This window comes from Barbus barbus (assembly GCF_936440315.1).
Source record: "Barbus barbus genome assembly, chromosome: 24".
NCBI classification, from domain to species: Eukaryota; Metazoa; Chordata; class Actinopteri; order Cypriniformes; family Cyprinidae; genus Barbus; species Barbus barbus.
The window spans coordinates 3,936,511-3,955,671 of NC_136752.1; the positions used below are offsets into that span (position 1 = coordinate 3,936,511).

The 19,161-nt window shown below is 38.3% G+C and overlaps 1 protein-coding gene across 4 annotated transcripts in view; it reads left to right on the forward strand.

Moving 5' to 3' along the window:
• The window catches only part of LOC306843376 (mRNA-capping enzyme), a 136,295-nt gene extending 118,964 nt beyond the window's left edge, over positions 1-17,331 (forward strand). For all 4 annotated transcript variants that reach the window (XM_079374830.1, XM_079374829.1, XM_079374828.1 and 1 more), the window contains 4 exons: positions 1,113-1,213; positions 10,485-10,551; positions 16,078-16,201; positions 16,931-17,331. In XM_079374830.1, coding sequence (XP_079230956.1) covers positions 1,113-1,213; positions 10,485-10,551; positions 16,078-16,201; positions 16,931-17,085 — 447 coding nt within the window. In that variant the 3' untranslated portion in view covers positions 17,086-17,331. The remainder of the gene's footprint in view (positions 1-1,112; positions 1,214-10,484; positions 10,552-16,077; positions 16,202-16,930) is intronic.
• Positions 17,332-19,161: the final 1,830 nt, after the last annotated feature.

Consider the following 19,161-nt stretch of genomic DNA (forward strand, 5'->3'; position numbering starts at 1 on the left):
GTAGTGGCTCATAAGAGTCATGCTATGCTGTTGGCAATGTTCATTTGTTGAGCTGACACAATATAAAGACATTTGTCTAATTATTATTTGGCCCCTTTCTTAAAAGAAAAGCACAATGAATTTCTATATAGTTTGATTATAAAATTATTCTCATATATTCTACATTTTGAGCCAATTATATTATATGTAGTTACGCTGAAAGACAGCATATAGTGTTTACACGGACTATTTCTTGTAAGTTTCGTGCACAGTAGACAGATAACAAGACGTGCTCATGACAGAACTGCTTCTTTACTGTGATCAGAGCTCCATACTTTAACTGCTTTACATCTCATTTACATCACAGACACATGTTTACTGATTGGTCTAAACCACTGCACACTTGTGGTAGCCCACCAGGTTTACATCAAATGACTGAAATCTAGAAAGATGTACAGAAAATATTGTAGTGGAACAGTGACCATGGGAAATACTGAAGACAGGACTACATTGCTCACCATAACATAACTATTTCCATCAACAATTCTATGGCTCTGTTCCAAAACCTAGAGAGCTGCATACATAGACTGCATCATAAAGGGATAGTTCAGCCAAAAATGGCAATTCTGTCATCAGTTACCAACCCTTGTGTTGTCTCATATGTACTCGAGGAGTAGAGGGACAGAAATCTCTCAGGTTTCTATAAAAAGAAAGGGGAAGAAAGAGAGAAAAATACTGCAGGGTGTCATTTATTACAATTACACTAAAAGGCCATTTATTTTCTAAAAAAGCATCTTTAAAGTAAAACTATCAATGGGATGACAGAAGGCATGTAGTAGATAGTGTGCAACAGGATTTTGATCAGGTAAAGGATGATCCAGTAGGTTTATAGGGTTGAGACAGTACATAGGCAACTTAGTAGGTTTGGGAATAAAGAGAGTTTAAATGCTGACGCATGAAGTCACTCTTTTGGGTCTTGTTGTTTTCAGGGCACCCTGCAAATTGGTGATGCATTACTGTTGATAATATGTAGCCTTCACTTTTTTATAGCTAAAATAGGAGTATTGTTTTTCTCCTGCATTGTTTGCTTTGTCATAAAGTGATTTGTCTCTGTGTTTTTGGTGTCCCTGTAGAAATATAAACCGGGCAGATGTGATGACATTCTGAAGTGGAAGCCGCCCAGCCACAACTCGGTCGATTTCAGACTCAAGATCACCAAAGTCGGCGGGGAGGGGTAAGTCATCGTCGCCATGGCAACTGCATTCACTTCACATCCGAACAAACTTCCCACAACTCACACGGAGACAGAGACATCCAGGAGGATTTCTCCTGTGTGTCAGTCTTTATCTCTATGCATGCGCTGATGTGTGAGCGATTATGAAACATTCAGCTCTGAGTCACACGCAAGTGGTTGCAGCATTAGCAACTTTTCGAGTCGCTACTTTTCGGAACATAATACGCACCAAAATGTGATTCGCGAGCCCCGTTCCTGAACAGACTGGTGGCTTTGATTATGTGCGGCTTGACATTTCTCTCAGAAGAAACGTAGCGAAGCATAAAGTGTGAGTTCTCTAGCGTTCCTCATTTACGCCTCTCTCAACCCATCTGTCCACTCTGTCCAGACTCAAGATTTTACTGTCCTCAAATGAGCCGGGCTTATCTTTTAAATGCAGGCGGTCCAGAGGGAGAGTGCTGACCCTTCTGCAAGGACTTCCATGTATAAAGCAATTGTTTTTTTGTTTGCATGTGTGTAAATCTTGTTAAGAACATGTCCAGGTCATTTTTCACCCCAAATTCGTATTTTATGCAAGATTTTTTTTTTTGTTGCATTTTCTTGACATTGAAGCACTTCCCCCCCCCCTTAACTTATTCCTTTATTATTAGGGGTTTTAACAGTTCAGGTTTGGTATGCATGTGTACCAAACAAACACAGCATTGTTTTAGTCACAGAACTTCATTGTGTCGTTACTTTTGATAAGAAACAAAATCTCATCTTCCAAATTATGTCAGTTATTTTTTTCCGAAAATTCAAACAATTTGACGCTCTTTGATGTGGCACGACAGATCCCTGTATAAATGCCTCAATTCAAACGGGGAAGTGTTTGTGTGCCGTTATATATAGCAATGATTTATTTTATTTTACTGCTTTTCATTTTATGCTGTGATTTTGTGATAATCAGAATTATCATCAATCATTTTAAAAACCAAAGCCGTCTGGATGCATTACAGTAAAAAAAAAGAAATGGGGAAGAAATTTGCTTAATTGTTGTAGTGCAAAATATTATTCCTTTTTTTAATATGACTGGGACATGTTTCATGAGGTTCACCCATATATTCTAGTGCTTATTTGTGTTTGGTATTGGATCATCCTTGTGTATAATCTTCTGCCTTGGGGAAGGTACACACAAGATGTGTTCCTGCTAAGCAGCTAGACGGCGTGCAGTGGAACGGAGCTGAACACCACGGTCTCACGACATGTTTTAGGAACCAGGCTTGTCATCACCATTTGTCCATAATTGCGATATTATTAAGACATGAGACTCCAGGAACGAAAACCGCAACAAACAGCAGAACAATTTGCAGAATGTTTTAGAAAACCCATTTTAGAAAAAAATCAATTTCCGTCAACCCGAATACATTTTCATGACAGCCGTTTCCAATTTCTCACACCTCCCTTGTCATGAACACTATTCACTTCCAAAACAACAACAACACAGCGAGCCACAGAAAAAGAAAATATAAGTACGATAAGCTTTTTCTCACATGATGCAAGTAAGCTTTATTTTGTACAAAATCTAAGTGCCATTGACAGACCAACTTTTTTGAAGCTTATTTATAGAAATGTGTCTATTGTGTAAACTTTAAGTTTAGTATTTATAAAGAAAAGGTTTAAATAGGAGCATGAAACGGCAAATACAAGTTTTGGTAACACTTTATTTTAGGGTCTCTTAACTAATTGTTAATTAGAATGCATATTAATAGAATATTAGCCATTTATTAGTAGTAATTAAGCACATATTAATGCCTTGCTCTACAGGACCTTCTACCCAATTCCTAAACTTTACAACTACCTTACTAACTATTAATAAGCAGCAAATTAGGAGTTTGAGTGACAAGTTGTAGTTAATAGTGAAAAAGTGTTCCCTATTCTAAAGTGTTACCCATTAAGCAGCATTACACTGAAAATAAAGTAGTAAATACCATAAGCTCTTAACTGTTGCCCCCTTTTTTAAACATAGACATGAAAATGCACTAGCCAAACATAAATGGTTGTAATTCATGGATACTTTGAAATACAGACTTAAAGTTGCTCTCTTTTTAAAGAAGGCAATCCACAGATTATTCTGTATTAAGTGTTAAAAATGTATAGTAAGTAAAATGTACTGTGCTAGAAAAAATATTTATATAAAAATATATATTAAAAAATATTTTGGACTCTAAATTTGCTATAAAATCAAAGTAATATATCGAAGTTATGTTTCACGTTTAAGGCTAATATCACAAATATACCAAAAAATGGTGACACCCAAACTTTTAAAAGATTTTCCTGTCACAAATGTATACATTACTATCACAATATTCACCAATTATGAAACCTTGAGACTCTTTGAGAAACCTTTCCGAAGATGTGTTTTGTCAAGATTAGAAAAAGCTTGATTATGAAATAGGAGCTTCTAAAAGGATTTATTTCCATTGTAATGCATTGTCAAAATAGTTTTACAGGATGAATTTTGATAGAGCCCTGCATTTTAGCCCGAACCTAACGGGCCCCAACTTACGGCCAGGCTTCGGGACAATTTTTGCGTCATAGCGCAGACGCGGGCCAGGCCTCGGGCCGGTTTTTAGGCTTCTCCTTATTTTTATATTTGAGGCATCGATCAATTATGGTGAGGATAAAAAAATTGCCACGCTGGTGCTACCACGATCTGTCAAGACTGGCTCGCACAGCGTTTATTGTCCCGCCAGCACCAGCAGCAGGAGGTGATCCACATTAAAATGCATGAAATAGGCTAAAGCTTGCCGCAAAGCCCCAACAAAAGTAATTACCATGAATGTGTCGTCAAGAAATAGTAAGGAGATATTTGAATTACTTATTAATAAACTAGTGTTTTCTGAGTTAGTCACAAAGATGAAGTTGATGATCCTGACTTACCATCTCCTCATTGAATTTAGAGAGAAGTGTATCTTTATGGATTATATAATGAAAGAGTTTTTGATTTTAATCTTAGGCAAGTATTTGCTGAGTTTCGGTTCATTTTTGTGAAGCGCTCCTGTTCAAGACGACAGAAAATCCTGTTTGTATTCTTTATTTTACAATAGCACAATGTCTTGTTGATATTGTGAGTGCACACAAATAATTAAAATTGAATGATGTATTACCACGTTTATGAGCAAAAATGATGGCATATATTAAGTTGTTTATATATATATATCACGCTGGCGCCTTTAGCTTCCACTCTCTGCACAAAAGACTAACAGAGCACATTTATGTGGTTAAACATTTAAAGTGACAGTGATATGCTTGAAGTGTTTTATATCTATACATTTTATTTTAGGCAAGTGGTGATGATGATTTGCGAAGGCTAAATTGTTCAAAAATAGGCTATGATCAACTCACTGTCTACCGCTGGTCGCTTGGTCATTACTTTAAAAAATGTGAATTTAACAAACAAAATGTTCTAAACATATTTCAAAATTAACCAAAGAAACAAAAAGAAATATAACCACTTTGCAATTAAAAACAAAACTGCACTATTTAAATGGTTGCAACAGCAGCTGTGTAATGGGGAGGAGAGAAAAAAGAGAATTCTGATAAGCTGTCGGTCTGTCACGGTGCACACACGAGGGAGGACACAGGAACACGCAGACGAGGATGTGAACTCAAATAATAGTCCTTTACTGGAGACATCAAGGCAGGGCAAGACACAGACATCCAACACCGCGGAGTAACGAGTAGACCAGACAACACGAAACTCAACAAGCAGGAACTTAAATACACGCGCTAATGAGACAAACACACCTGAACAGAATTAACTAATAATCACATGAAACAAGGACAGGAAACAAACCAAATAAGGAAACATGAGGCGGGAACACATGACAGACACGACAGAACCCTGACATTGACAAGGGCCGCGGACGTATAGGTTATGCAGAAATCTTATTGTTCTCCATTTTATTAACTTTTTTTGTACATTAGTACCAATAAGTACATTTAGTACATTAAGAAACCAATCATGCAGAACTCATTCTTGCATTTAATACATGAGACACAGCACAGCGGAAAGGAAAGATGTGTCTCAGATGCACAAGGTGTCTGTTCTCCACCTGTTTAAATAGAAAAACAATTAAAAATCAATGCACTGGAATGCAAAAACACATTCTGTGTGCTTTCCATCATGCTCTTACATTATGAAGGAAAGAGTTCACGTGTGCAGTGGTGGATTCTGCACCAGGAAGGCTCTGCTTTGGTAATGATGTGTTATGCATTGAGATCTACATCCGTACGTTCATGTTATTAAGCATTGAAATACCTTTTGAAAAGGAGGCTGGGACTTAAAATTCAGTTTCTGCTCTGAACACACCAAAAGTGCAGTATCTGAACCCTGAGGTGAATGCACAGTTGCACTTGAGTGTCCCGCCCCCACACTCTTCTGATTGGACCATTGGTGTGTAAATCTGGCATCGATGCCCTGCGCAACAAAACTTGAACTATTTTTAACATGACAGGCCATTTTTTAAACTCAAGATAGGAAAACGTCAGGACATGATGCGGTGGGAAAGATGTTCATGTGACGCATGTATACGTAAAGCAAAAATTAAAAATAGAGCAGACAGAACGCATGCATGGAGTGCTGACTCTTGGGGGTAAAGATGGATTCATAAGGCGGCTTACAAAAGCATTTCAAGCACAGAAACTAAAAATGAAAAACAAAATATTATTTATGCTATTATAAAAATGTAAATGATGATAATAACGAGTCCTGTGAGCTGAATGTCCACTGGGACTGTGCACATAAAAATTTGAAATCTATATTTCCTGAAAGCCGATGGTCAGTGTGTAATCGAAGCATCGTAGAGTCCTGGCCTTTCTACAGCAGATGTGTCAGCGAGCGGCTGAGGTTATTAGCGGGGTTACTTCCCTGCCAGGAAACATCTCCACTCTCCTCCCACACAGCTCTCTCTCTCTCTCTCGCTCTTTATCTGTGAGTGTTTTTCCCTCTCACCATGCCCTCTTTATTTGCCGAGAGCTTTGAAATGAGATGGGTAAAATAATAAAAGAACCTCTGACTCTCTGTATAGATGACTCTGAATGTTGGAGAGCGGTAATGAGAAGACCTTGGGTTCATTTGGTGCAGTTTTTAAGGAAATGAATTTGTACTTCAAACTTGTGAGGTTTGAAAACAAATAAACATTTCATTAGTCAGGCTGCTCTGCAAACATGTGTTAAAAGCAGCGTAACGGATTGTTTCAGAACGCTTCTCAATAGTCTAGTAACATTTTTGTAAGAAGAAAATAATTTGTTGCTTTGAAACCTAAAAGGGTCAAATAAAAATCAAACCTCCTCCTGTTGAATGTGCAGACTCTGTAAAAGAAACGGAGGATTAGAGCTTTCTGAATTCATACTACAGGCCTGACCTCCACTGACCTTGAGCACCTACATTATAAAAGCTGCGCGTTCCCAGTTCAGTTTCAATATAGAGAGAGAGAAGAGAGTGCATGTGAAGAGAAAGCTCTGCCTGACTGCAAAACATGGATATTATCTTTTTCCAGAGATGATTTTATTCACATTTGATGGTCAGGGATTCACAACCATTCAAACTTTTGGTACCGAGCGATTTTTCAGCTGCCCTCTCCCAGAGGCTTTCTATGACAAGACATCAGGACTTCTCTAACACTGTCCTTTGGAGTCCTGGACTTGTTAAAAGATCAAGTCAAGTCACCTTTATTTATAAAGCACTTTTAACAATACAGATTGTGTCAAAGCACTTAAAAGGTGAACTATCTTCCTATTTTCAGCTTGGCCACCTTCCATTTTCCCTTTCTCTGACAAGTGTCCTATTCCCAACACAAGACAAACACAATCAGATGCGTTGAAGACCATACTTGACTGAGTTTTTTGGCTGACCTGGCCATTATAGTACCCATTTTGCATTCTGCTTGGTAATTTGGGCTGTTTTTCTTTGTCCAGATCCAACAATTTATTCAAAAATACATATAAAATGCAATTCATACATACAGTGACTTTTAACTTCACTGCAAAAAAAAATAAATATATATTTTAGTCTTATTTACTAGTATAAATGTGACCTGTGCTGGCAAAAATGAGCAAATTTTCAAAAATGAGTTATTTTTATTTTTGGAATCAGATGAAAAATGACTGAGCTACACCCGTTTGAAGACGATTTAGAGAAAAACTGATTTAAAGTTTTCTGAAGGTCGCAAAGCAAATTTACCTTGCAACGGTGCATCTTTTCCCCCACTTCTTTTCTTAATAACATTACTAGATTAATAATCACAATTTAGCTATTTTTTATTTTATGTTTGTTGTTGTAAAAAAATAAAGAAACAAGTGTATTACCTACTTTTTTCATTTTACATCCAAACATAAGCAGTCAAGTAAGAAAAACAAATAGTAAAATGTAAAAATCCCTTAAGTGTGTTCATTAAAAATGAATTATTAAAACTACAAAAGCAGTTCAATCAAGCAGCGAGTGATTCACTCTTTTATTGTTTGATTAACATGGCCTATATTAAGACATAGTGTAATGCACGGATCTAATATAATGTTACACATCCTATGTTTTTCCCTGAACACTCACTTAAGATATAACAGATTATGTTTGTGTGAATGCTTAAATATATTTAGATATGTGTATCAGGATAGCGCACCGTCTTTATGCATGAGAGGCAGCACGAGAAGCGAGCGGAGAAACGGTACTCTTCTCAGAAAACATACAAATAAAGATACTTTTAGATGTTTAATTATTATTTGGAGCACTGGGATCGCTAGACGAGGGCTTAATTAACTCATTTTTGTGAAAATCTCAAATTCGACCAAATATTTTTCGCTTATTTTGCCCGTAGCTCAAAATTTGCCTGTGCGCATTACTACTCATTTTGCCAGCACAGGTCACAAATATTGTATTAAGGTATTAAAACAAGCAAAAATATCTATTATTTAGCCTTGAATTAAGTTAATTTTTCTTACCCCATTGGTAGATATTTTTGCTTGTTTTAAGCAAAAACTAAGAAAATTTGGAGTTTTTTTTTCAGAAAACAGGACAATATCTTAAGTAATTTTACTTGTCAAGTAAATGCATTCTGATTTCAAGAATTTGTATATATTTTTACTAGAAAACAAGACAAAAATACTAAGGAATCAAATAATGTTTTGCATTATTCTGACAGAATTTCTAGATGACACAACTGTTTTGATATCATAATGAGGAAAAAAGGTTGCCATATTCTTCTAGTATTGTTTTTTTTAAATATATAATAATGTGGTGGGACCGATATCCGTATAGGCATATAGAAAAAAGGACCCATATAGACCCTCATGACTGTGTCAAGGTCACATATTTCAGGTTATTGTTATATTTTTATGACAATGTTAGTTCAGTTTGTATAATTTAGTGTCATACCAAAACCTAAAGAAATTACCTAAGGAACATTTTTAGAGTTGTTACATTTTTTTCTTGATCAAGGACACTCTTATTTGTCCTTGACTTAGCAGTGACACACTACAGTGTCTACCAATGACAGCACAGAGAGAGATCTGCTGGCTGATACAGCTGGATACCGTGGTACCCATTTAATCACTGACAGTGTAAATGCGGCCGTGTAGCCATCCAGCGTCATCCAGTCTGTTCACAACAGTGTTTCACGAGAATGAATTTCACAGAATCTCCTCTGAAACATCGTCATCAAATGAATAAAGAGGTCCAGATACTCCTACTGAGCAGTCAACAGATGGTTGAGCTTGATGGTTTTAATTACTAGAAAGAGAGAAATGCACGTTTCAGCAGTTCACGCATTGCTGTACCAATTATGGAAACGGTAATGGCACAACCTGCTGCTAAAGAGACGTCTCGATGTTAGTCCCGGCCCGTCAAAACACCAGCGGCTCAGCTTCTGTGGACACTCAGTCTCGTCCCATGACAACTGATGCTGAGATCTGGTCCTCACTGAAATGAATCACATGGGTGTGTAAATGGTCTCATTATTTGACAAAAATATCTGCTTTGGAAGTGATAAAACAAGCGTACAGGACGCACAGTAACCGAGGCTGAACACAGTCATCGTGCTCCAAATATACAGCGCTATTAGCTTGACTGGCAGGGTGTTCTTTAGCCCTCAGTGTCAGGGTTCGGATCCGGTCTCCTCCCCGGTGATTTACTGCTATTTTGGATGGTAACACATTTCAGTGGGCGTGTACGTGTGAACAGCTGGGACCATTATAGAGAGGAGAGAGAGGGCTACAGTATCCTACCATCTGTTTGCAGTGATCACTGATTATTACTGAGTGATCTACTATATTTTGTAGAGGTGGGTCAAAATGACCATTTTTACCTGAGATTTAAAGCCAAATTACAGGAGAGTAAAAATGACTTTAGAAAGATGACAGATTCAGAAATGAGATGTGTTTCTAGGTTCAACGTTATTTGTTCTTCAGACATTCCTCTTTAAAAGAAAAGTATCAGCTGAAAGCAAAGTGACCTACATTTATTTTCTGGCCTCTGAAAACGTGTACAATGTAGCAGTTTACTCTTGGAGCAACATTTAGATCCTAATATCTCTGGAAATGAACCAAAAAGGTCTTAACAATGAAGATACCGAAATGTGCCTCCCCCCATTTTTGAACTATCACCATTGGCATATAATGCAGCAAATATTGCTTAAGCCATCAGATATTCCTAATAGACCTACAAGTCTTTGTGTAAAAGTCAAATCAGCACATTAAAATGATTTCTGGAGGATCATGTGACACTGAAGACTGGAGTAATTATGCTGAAAATTCAGCTTTAATCACAGCAATAAGTTTCTCAATATTACAATTGTTACTCAAATAAATTTAGCCTTGGTAAGCATAAGATACTTGTTTTAAAATATAACCATATTGTGTATATTTATGTGCTGTGTTTTGGTGCATTTGTTTCAGTGAGCCAGTCAGGCCAGTGCTTCATTTACCAGCATCTCAATTAAAATTAATTTCAATATTGATTTTAAATCCTTGATCCTTGTCCTTAAAAACCCTCCTTTCCGAACATTCCCCTTTTACGTCTACGCCTCTAAAGCCCTTGGTGTCTTTGTATTTGGGACTGTGGAAGTCTTACAGGCACTTATTATGGAGCCCAGAATATTTACCCAGCAGTATAGGAGGACATCCTCCATAGCAGAGCTGCTATTACTTCCCTGACTTCCGCTGTCTTGGGGAATAGCACAATGCTTGCTTGTCCGGATGTGAAATTTAATTGAGATCTTTCTTTTCGCTCTTTCTCCAGACTGCTCCCGCAGATGATGGGTCTCCTGTACGTGGGGAGCTATGACAGGCCTTTTGCACAAATGAAGGTGAGAGAAACATTGGTTCACATCTCTGATAATTCCTTCTGTGTCTGATTCACTGCAAATACAGATGCTGCTAAAGATAGTCCTGTCTTTGTCAAGTGCTCTTTACATGATGTGCTTTTAATTAATTGAGTCAGACAGGTGAACGTTGTGTCACACAAGAGCTCCGTCCTGAGATCCAGCAGTTTGAGGAATCCTACAAAAGGCCCGTTGATGCCAAGGATGATAACGTTAAAGATCATATTATAGTGTTAAAAATCATGTTGTGTACACCACAACTATAACAAAAACAGCACAGAGAAATAATGTCATTGGAATCCCTTTCAAAACAGTTTTTGTTTTTCAGCTGATGAGCTGTTAAAACATTGACAGCTAATGAGAATCCATTCTGCTCAAGCATTTGATTACGACTCAGATGCTTGAGTAGAATGCATTTAAGTCCATTGAATCCATTCTACTCTAGCATTTTCCCACGACTCAAGGGGAAGCCTAATGGTTAGAGAGACGGACTCGTAATCCAAAGGTTGCAGGTTCGAGTCTCAGGTCCGGCAGGAATTGTAGGTGGGGGGAGTGAATGTACAGCGCTCTCTCCACCCTCAATATCACGACTGAGGGGCGCTTGAGCAAGGCACCGAACCCCGGACACCGCAGCATAAATGGCTGCCCACTGCTCCGGGTGTGTGTTCACGGTGTGTGTGTGTGTGCGCACTTAGGGTGGGTTAAATGCAGAGCACAAATTCAGAGTATTCAGAGCACGTCACGTCACTTTCACTTTCATTTAAAGCATCGAGCCACATAACTGCAGTGCGCACTTATAATAAACAATGTTATCATCCTCTGGTGTGGAAGCTATTATACACTGGGAACACTTAAAGGTAGGGCAGACGGTTTTAAAAGCATAAGATCCCACTCTCCAAAGCCACGCCTCCTCCAAAACACATGTGCTCAGGGAGACCAGAGGCTAACCAGCGGCACGATGAGCGACGGTGTTGGTGTGGGGTTAGGGATAGGTTATTTGTACAAATTGATTCGAATTGGGGAACTCGTAAAAAATGCACGATTTAGCAAAAAATACGAATTTGTACAAGTGAGGTTGTATGAATTCATACAAATTAGCCACCTCGTAAAAAATATGCGCAAATTGTCATAAGATCGGATTGGACAGGCAGGTAGGACCGTATGTTGTACTGTTTGGACCAAGGGATATGATTGGACTTGTGGTCTTACCCTTCCATAGACTATATAACTTCATTTACACCACTTAACTTAGTGATAGCTGTCAGGATGGGAAGATCATTTCAATCAGCATAACAAAAAAATATTCTTGAATCACATACCCTGCCTTTAAATCACACATAGGCTCTCAATGAATGACATATTCAAGTTGAAAATCTTTGCTTATATACAGTACATTGTGTAATTTGTATTTTAGTGTAATAATTTAGCATTAATATATTAACTAAAGATTACCTTGTTTCATTATTCTGATTAAATCTAGCACATTTACATTGATTCTGTATTGTTAATGCATATTGTCCCTGAATAAAATAATAATAAATAAATTAACAAAAAGATATATGATGGAGTGAGAGAAACATTGATTATAAATACATTAGTGCAGAAATGTTGTGGATTATTTCACCCAAATTTAGCATTTTTTAAATACAGAATTATCTTGGCAGCATGTTTATACGAACTCTTTTGGAATCAGTTGTGCGTTTAGTCTCCCAAACACTTCACATGAAGAGCACCGTTTTGTAAGGCTGACGTGCCGTTTGCTGTCTGTGTTCACAAATCCATTTTGTCATGAATCCAAGTCAGATTTCTCTTTTGGAAATGTTTTTTTTTTTTTTTTGGCAAGAAACCCACTAAACAACATTTAGGCTAGTTTTCTGAAACACACTCAGTAGTAAATTAATGGGTAACTATGGTAACTGGTAATTGTTTTCTTTCACTCAAAACCACATATGATATGCTGCTGACTATGTTTATTAAATGGTTCTGTTTATTTAGCAAATAAATATGTTGTGCAATTTCCACAGATAGACATGGGGTTTTTATAGACGAGGACAGGAAAGCCGTTGTCGTTGTGCTGAAGTGCTGCAGTGGACTGTGGGCAATAAAGAGGCCACATTAGTGACGAGCCACTGCTCCAATCAATCAATAAAGATGCAGGAATGTACTAATGGCTGGAAATTAAACACAATTGCTGAATAATCATAGCTCACATAATGTGCATGCATGTGATTTTATTTGATTGAATTTTAATTTCACGCATGTAAACATGACCACTGTTTCGATTAGTCGTGGCTTGCTAGGTTGCCTGTTGCTATGGACAGATAATTGTTCCATAGTGAGTGTTCTTGTCTCACTTTTAGAGTGATTATTTCTCACAGGAAGATATGATCAGTTGAATCTTAGTGGGAAAGTTGTGGATTCATCTGTAATATTTTCTGTTTTTCATTCATGGAATATTTATCCTTATGAGCTCTGGGTGAAGAGTCCCTGCAGAATGAATGATGAGGAATAAATCAGACCAAGATATGTTAAGTTAGCGTGTGGCATCCTCTATGACTGACATTCAGCAATCAATATTTAAGGGCAGAGATGCGGTCAACACCACATGACTCATAACTGAAAAGGGATACAAAAATTGGGTTCAAGCGCAGGACAAATAAAGATACACTGTAAAAAAAAAATCCATAGTTTTTACAAAATAATTCTGGCAGCTGTGGTTGCCAGAATAATTTAGTAAAAAATACAGAAAAACTGTAAACACATTTACAGAACAAAACTGTAAAATTTACAGTATAAAACTGTAATTTACAAACAGGGACATTTGAATGTAAACCACTAAATTCAACAACACACACTGCTATTAAAATACTGCTTTGTACCTTTAACATACTGACAACCACCATAATAATGCAGGTGGTAAAAGAGAAAGCCACAAGAAGAATCAAAGCATGCACTGTTTCTTGGAAAATAATCTGTTTTTGGAGCTATAATATTCAGTGTGTGGGCATTATTTTTTGTTTAACAATATTGAAAAGGGCAACAAGTGCAAAACCAGTGGAAATAAAAATGGGGCACAGAATTGAGGTCCACTCTATTTCACCAAGGTCCACCCTCTTGGGGATTTCTGGCCTCACCACTGAATCACACAAGCAAAATATGCACAAAAGACAGAATTTCAAGAAAATAGCCATTTCTACTTGTTACATAGAGACTTTTGTTCATAAGTCCATGTCAAGTCTGATATAGGGCTTCCCAAATCATTCCATTTCACCAAGACAGAGCTCTTTCATCTGAATGGGTCAGAACGCAAAAATAGTCAACATCACTAATCCACGTTATATAGAGAGATTATTTTTCAACGTTCTCACTGCAATTTTTTGTTGGAGTATATTAATCATCTGAATATGCTTGACTCCATGAATAATAATCACATCATAGTCACACCTGATTTGCTGAAAGACAGATGTTGGTAAATACGCAGCAGCCATAGTAGGGTTGTCGCTTTCCAATTTGTGTCTGTTTGCAGTGTTTTCCTTGCACTCTTAAAATGCAATGATTGTTTGCCAGAATGTTTTTGTAGGAGCTGCTATGCCCCTGACTGTTACTTTCATTAAATTGATTTACTTTTTTATTGTTGACTGCCATATTATCATTACAAACTAAGAAGGTGTTTGGCAGGCTTTAGCTGTAATGGAGTGGATTTGGCTGCTTTAGGCACCATGTGGTGTTTGTAAATGGCTGCCAGGACTTCAAGAGGGTGACCGGAGTGTCATGATGGTCCGATCCAAAACTAACAGGAGCATCATGTACCGTGCCAGACGAAAGCCGAACAACATCCCTGGATCTCTGCCACGGTCATGCGTATGTGGTTGTGTGGGGTGTGAAAAGCGTGTGCGCAGAATCTTTGGCCTGCCGCCTCTATTATATTTGGCTGTGTTCTAATCTGCCGGAGTCTGTTAAGTGGTCGGTGTTTGCATTCTCTTAGCTACAGCCACGCTATATGTGTATAGACGCTCTGGTTGTATTTTTGCGAGGAATGGTACCTTACCACCAAAGGTTAATTAATCCTTGGAATATTGTCGTGTGTGTGTCAGTCCTGAAATGTTCAGCTTCCCCTCTGTGCTCACAGATGCCCTTCACTGTTGGATGGTGAGGGTATTTACTCATCCCATCATGCCAATAGGCCCAGAAGGGGGCGGCTTTACTGCCAGCTCACTTCCTCCCCCACACACCAACCTGCCATGGTTTAGCAAGGAACCAGTCTCTTTATCTTTGAGAGATTTCTTTCTCTCGCTTACTTGGGCCAAACACGCTCCTTATTTCTTAAGGCCTTTGTGAAACTGTCATGTATTGAGACATCTGTGTTGTGGCTGTAATTACACATTACGCACTGGCAGTTACTTTACAACCTACAAAAAGTACGAACAATTTGTCTGAACCACAGACTAGTGGTTAGCACACAAGCTCCAGGCACATTTAATGGAGAGTTTCCCCCACAATCCAAAGACATGCAGTATAGGTGAATTGGACAAAGTAAATGGGCCGTAGTGAGTGAGTGAGTGTGTCCCAGCACTGGGGTTGCACGGGTGCACTCTCAGGGCTGGGTTGTGGCAGGAAGGGTATCCGGCGTAAAACGTGTCAAATTGGTTGTGCAGATCACTCCGCTGTGGCGACTCCTGATAAAGGGAGCAAGCCGAAGGAAGAGAGAGACATAATACAATTGAATGATGATCAATGAAACATACACAAAACTGCTGAAAATAAAAACTGAAATTATTTTACAGAACATTAACTCGAACTTTGCAAAAATGGTTGAAAACCAGGTTGTCAGCGGTCAGAAGATTTTGTAATGGATACAAGAAGGAATGAACTCTTCTGCACATGGAGGACCAACATCCTGCAGAGTATAGCTCAAATTTAACTAGGGCTGTGCAATCGCATGCGAATGTCATTCGCATCTCGTCAGTAAAGCCAGTTCTGTGATTGGTAGTAAACTGACAAGCAACGCAATATCGCATTCATAATCGTGATATGAACACGATATTGCGTAGCTTGTTAGTGAACTACGGCTCTGTGTATTAAATGCTGCTCCATCGGAAAGCACGAGAAGGAGATTTACTACTAATCACAGAACCTGCTTTACTGACGAGATGCAAATGACAATCGCATGCGATTAATCGCACTGCCCTAAACTTACCCAACACCACCTGCCTGAAAGATTCTAGTAACCCTGAATAACTTTATTAGCTGGTTCAGGTGTGTTTAATTGAGGTTGGGGCTAAACTTTGCAGGGCAGGATTGGATACCCATGGTGGTTTTCAGACAACGTGATCTTAATCAGCTTTGCTGATATATTGATATATTCAAATAATTCTAACACAAAAAAAGCTATTTAACAAAGTGGTTTGTACATGTTTACAAGAACGCCGTTTGGTTTGAATGATGCAGCTGTAATTTCTTTCTTTAAATTCATGCTAGTGCTTGATTCCCCATTATTCTTTTTCACTCCAGATAACAAAGGACCTAAAGCAGTATGATAATAAAATAATTGAGTGCACGTTCGTCAATAACACCTGGGTGTTCATGCGACAGAGGACGGACAAGAGCTTCCCCAACTCATATGACACAGCCATGGGTAAGGATTCACAAGGTCGATATTAGATTCTGTTTAGTTGATTAGATGAAAACCAAACTCCTAAGGCTAAAATCATTTTTACATGTATTTTCATTGTGCATAACATTACCTTAAAACAGGGCTGGGCAACTCTGGCCCTTGAGATCCAACTCTGATCAAACTCACCTGCCTGAAACATTATAGTTGTCCTGGAGACTTGAATAGCTTGTTCAGGTGTGTTTTATTAAGGTTGGAGATAAAAATTTGAAGGAATGTTTACCGTTTTCAACTAAAAACAACACTTTTCATCTAAAACCCAAAATGTGTTTTGGCGGTTCAGTTACATGACATCAGTGTTTTGGGGGACTGAAAACACAAAGTGCAAGTTTTTAAAAATGAAATTATCATCTAATCTACAAATAACACGAATTTGTGGAAATGATTTTACATATATTACATGTTCAGTCTGTAGGAATGCATATATGCATAGCGTTTCTTTACAAATTGATATCTCCAACTAAGGGGCTGTAGTGCAGACGTTGTTGTGTGAATGTACTGTAAGCAGCCAGATTTGCCCACCCCTACTTTAAAATGTTTGCACCATTAATCTGAATGGTATTATTAAAATAGCTAGCCATAGACAAGTTGACAACTTCACCTGTTAAGATTTTCTGAGCTTGCAGCCCAACTCTGCTGAAAATCCACTATCTATTATAGTTGTTCTCATTTTGTCTTGTGTCGTCCTGACAGCTGTGTGCAACAGTATCCAGCATCCCGTCACAAAGGCAATTCTCTTCGAGTTTTTGGACCGGTGCGCCCAGGCGCAGTCTCGCAAACACCCGGCCGACTCTGACCTCATGCCACCGCCTCCACCAAAGAGAGCGAACCACACCATCCCGCAGTAGCACAGAGCAGAATGCAAGCAGTTTGATTTTTTTTTTTTTATTATTCCCAAAATGTTCAGCAGCTCTGCTGGTGCACACCGCAAGAGAAGAGACTTCTGGAGAACATTTAGCTTTTTGGCCTCATTTTGGCTTCTGTTCTTGAAGTTGTTGATGATCTATTTAAGGACACTGCTATGAGAGCTTGTTTGAACATTGAGTGCTGAGGCACATTCTTATTTAAAAGAATAAAAATAAAAATTAATTGCATTGTTTTCTTTTTTTATGTTTTGTATTTGTTATGTTCGCTTCACCTCTCTATTTGTTTTTCAGTTACTTTTTTTACTAAACAGAACATTAAAGTCTGCTAGAGTGTCTAGATTTAGACTTAACCATGAAACACTGAAACAAGTCCTGTGGAATTTCACCAGATCTGGACTAATCCAAGTACTGATGGGCGGTTTGCATCATATGATGGTGTTTGTTAGGTTAGAGTGTTTTGTATGTCATTATGCTGATTTGAAAATGTTGCCCCAACCCTTTTTTCTCAGGTTTTGTTTCTTAAAAAATGACAGGTGTATTTAAGTTTTCCTGGATCTTTTGGCTCATTGTTTTTTGGGAAAGAAATAAAAGCAATACTTCCAAAATAAAGATTGCCAGCTATTCCACACATGCCTTTACATGCAATAATGATCATTTTAGCTGAAGAACTTTGGATTTGTCTAAATTTGATTTTGAAATCGTTTTTGTCATTTATAAGGATGTGTGAACATTTTGGCAGTTGTCACTCGTAATTGAAGTGTCACAGCTGAAGTTAATGGCGTTCTTTATTGCTCTCACATTTTTCATCTGGTGTTTACAGTATTGAAACCTGGTGTGCAAAGAGCAGATCTATACGTCTGAGAAGAGATGACATTATCGCTGTCTCCTGAGGAGTGAGTCACATCTGACATTCATGTCCTCCTCTCATCTGGAATTGTTTCTTCATAAGACAAATGTAGGCAAAAGTCCCTGAAATGTGACACTATGAGGCTGCTCTGAGCTCATCTGCATGCTGAAGTGATTAGACCTTGATTGCATCCCATATTGCACTTCTTATGGGTTTATGATGCCTCAGAACGCTCATAGAGTTGATTGAGAGATATACAGAGTGTTGAGAATGGAGGACAGAAGAAGACAAGCTTCATATAGCATTCGAGTGATACTGAATAATGTAGAGCGTAGACATTCATGAAACTGACGCTATTAATAAATGTATCTGGTCTTATGCATTAATGTTATTCAAAGGGGAAAATGTGTTAAAATGTGTCCTTGTTATGTAAGTAAATTTCATTAACAACATGTACTTACTGTAGGATTAGGGTTTGGTTTAAGGTTATTACCCAACAGCCACATATCTATTTAGACATTGGTTTAGGTTGCTATTGTAGGTTATACAGCCTTTTTTAAACCTTTATTTATATTGCGCTTTTAACAATACAGATTGTTTACAGTATTAAATATGAAAATAGTGTGTCAATAATGCAAAAGGACAATAGTAAACACTCAATTTTCAGTTAAAGGCAGTTCATCATTGAATTCAGTGATGTCATCATCCAGCTCAGTTCAGTTCAAATAGTATCTGTGAAATGAAGTCGACGATATCGCTGGAAATGAAGTGTCCCCAACTGAGCAAGTCAGAGGCGACAGCGGCAAGGAACCAAAACTTCATCGGTGACAGAAATGGAGAAAAAAAACCTTGGGAGAAACCAGGCTCAGTCGGGGGGCCAGTTATCCTCTGGCCAGATGAACCAGCAAGTTGTTCATCCTGCAGAAAAGTCAGATTGTGCAGAGGACTCATCTGGTTCCTGTGGTCTTGTGCCGATGGCCGTCTAGGAGACAAGGTCCTCACTGGGGATCTGTCTCTGGGGCTCACCTAGTTGTCCTGGTCTCGGCTGACGTTCAGGGCTGTAAAGGTCTTCTCTAGGTCCTGATCCACCATCTGGGCTCGATACGGACTGGATCCGGGTGACTGCAGTGACCATCTGATCTGGATACAGACTGGATCTGGTGACTACGGTGACCTCGGAATAAGAACGAAACAGACTAATATTAGCGTAG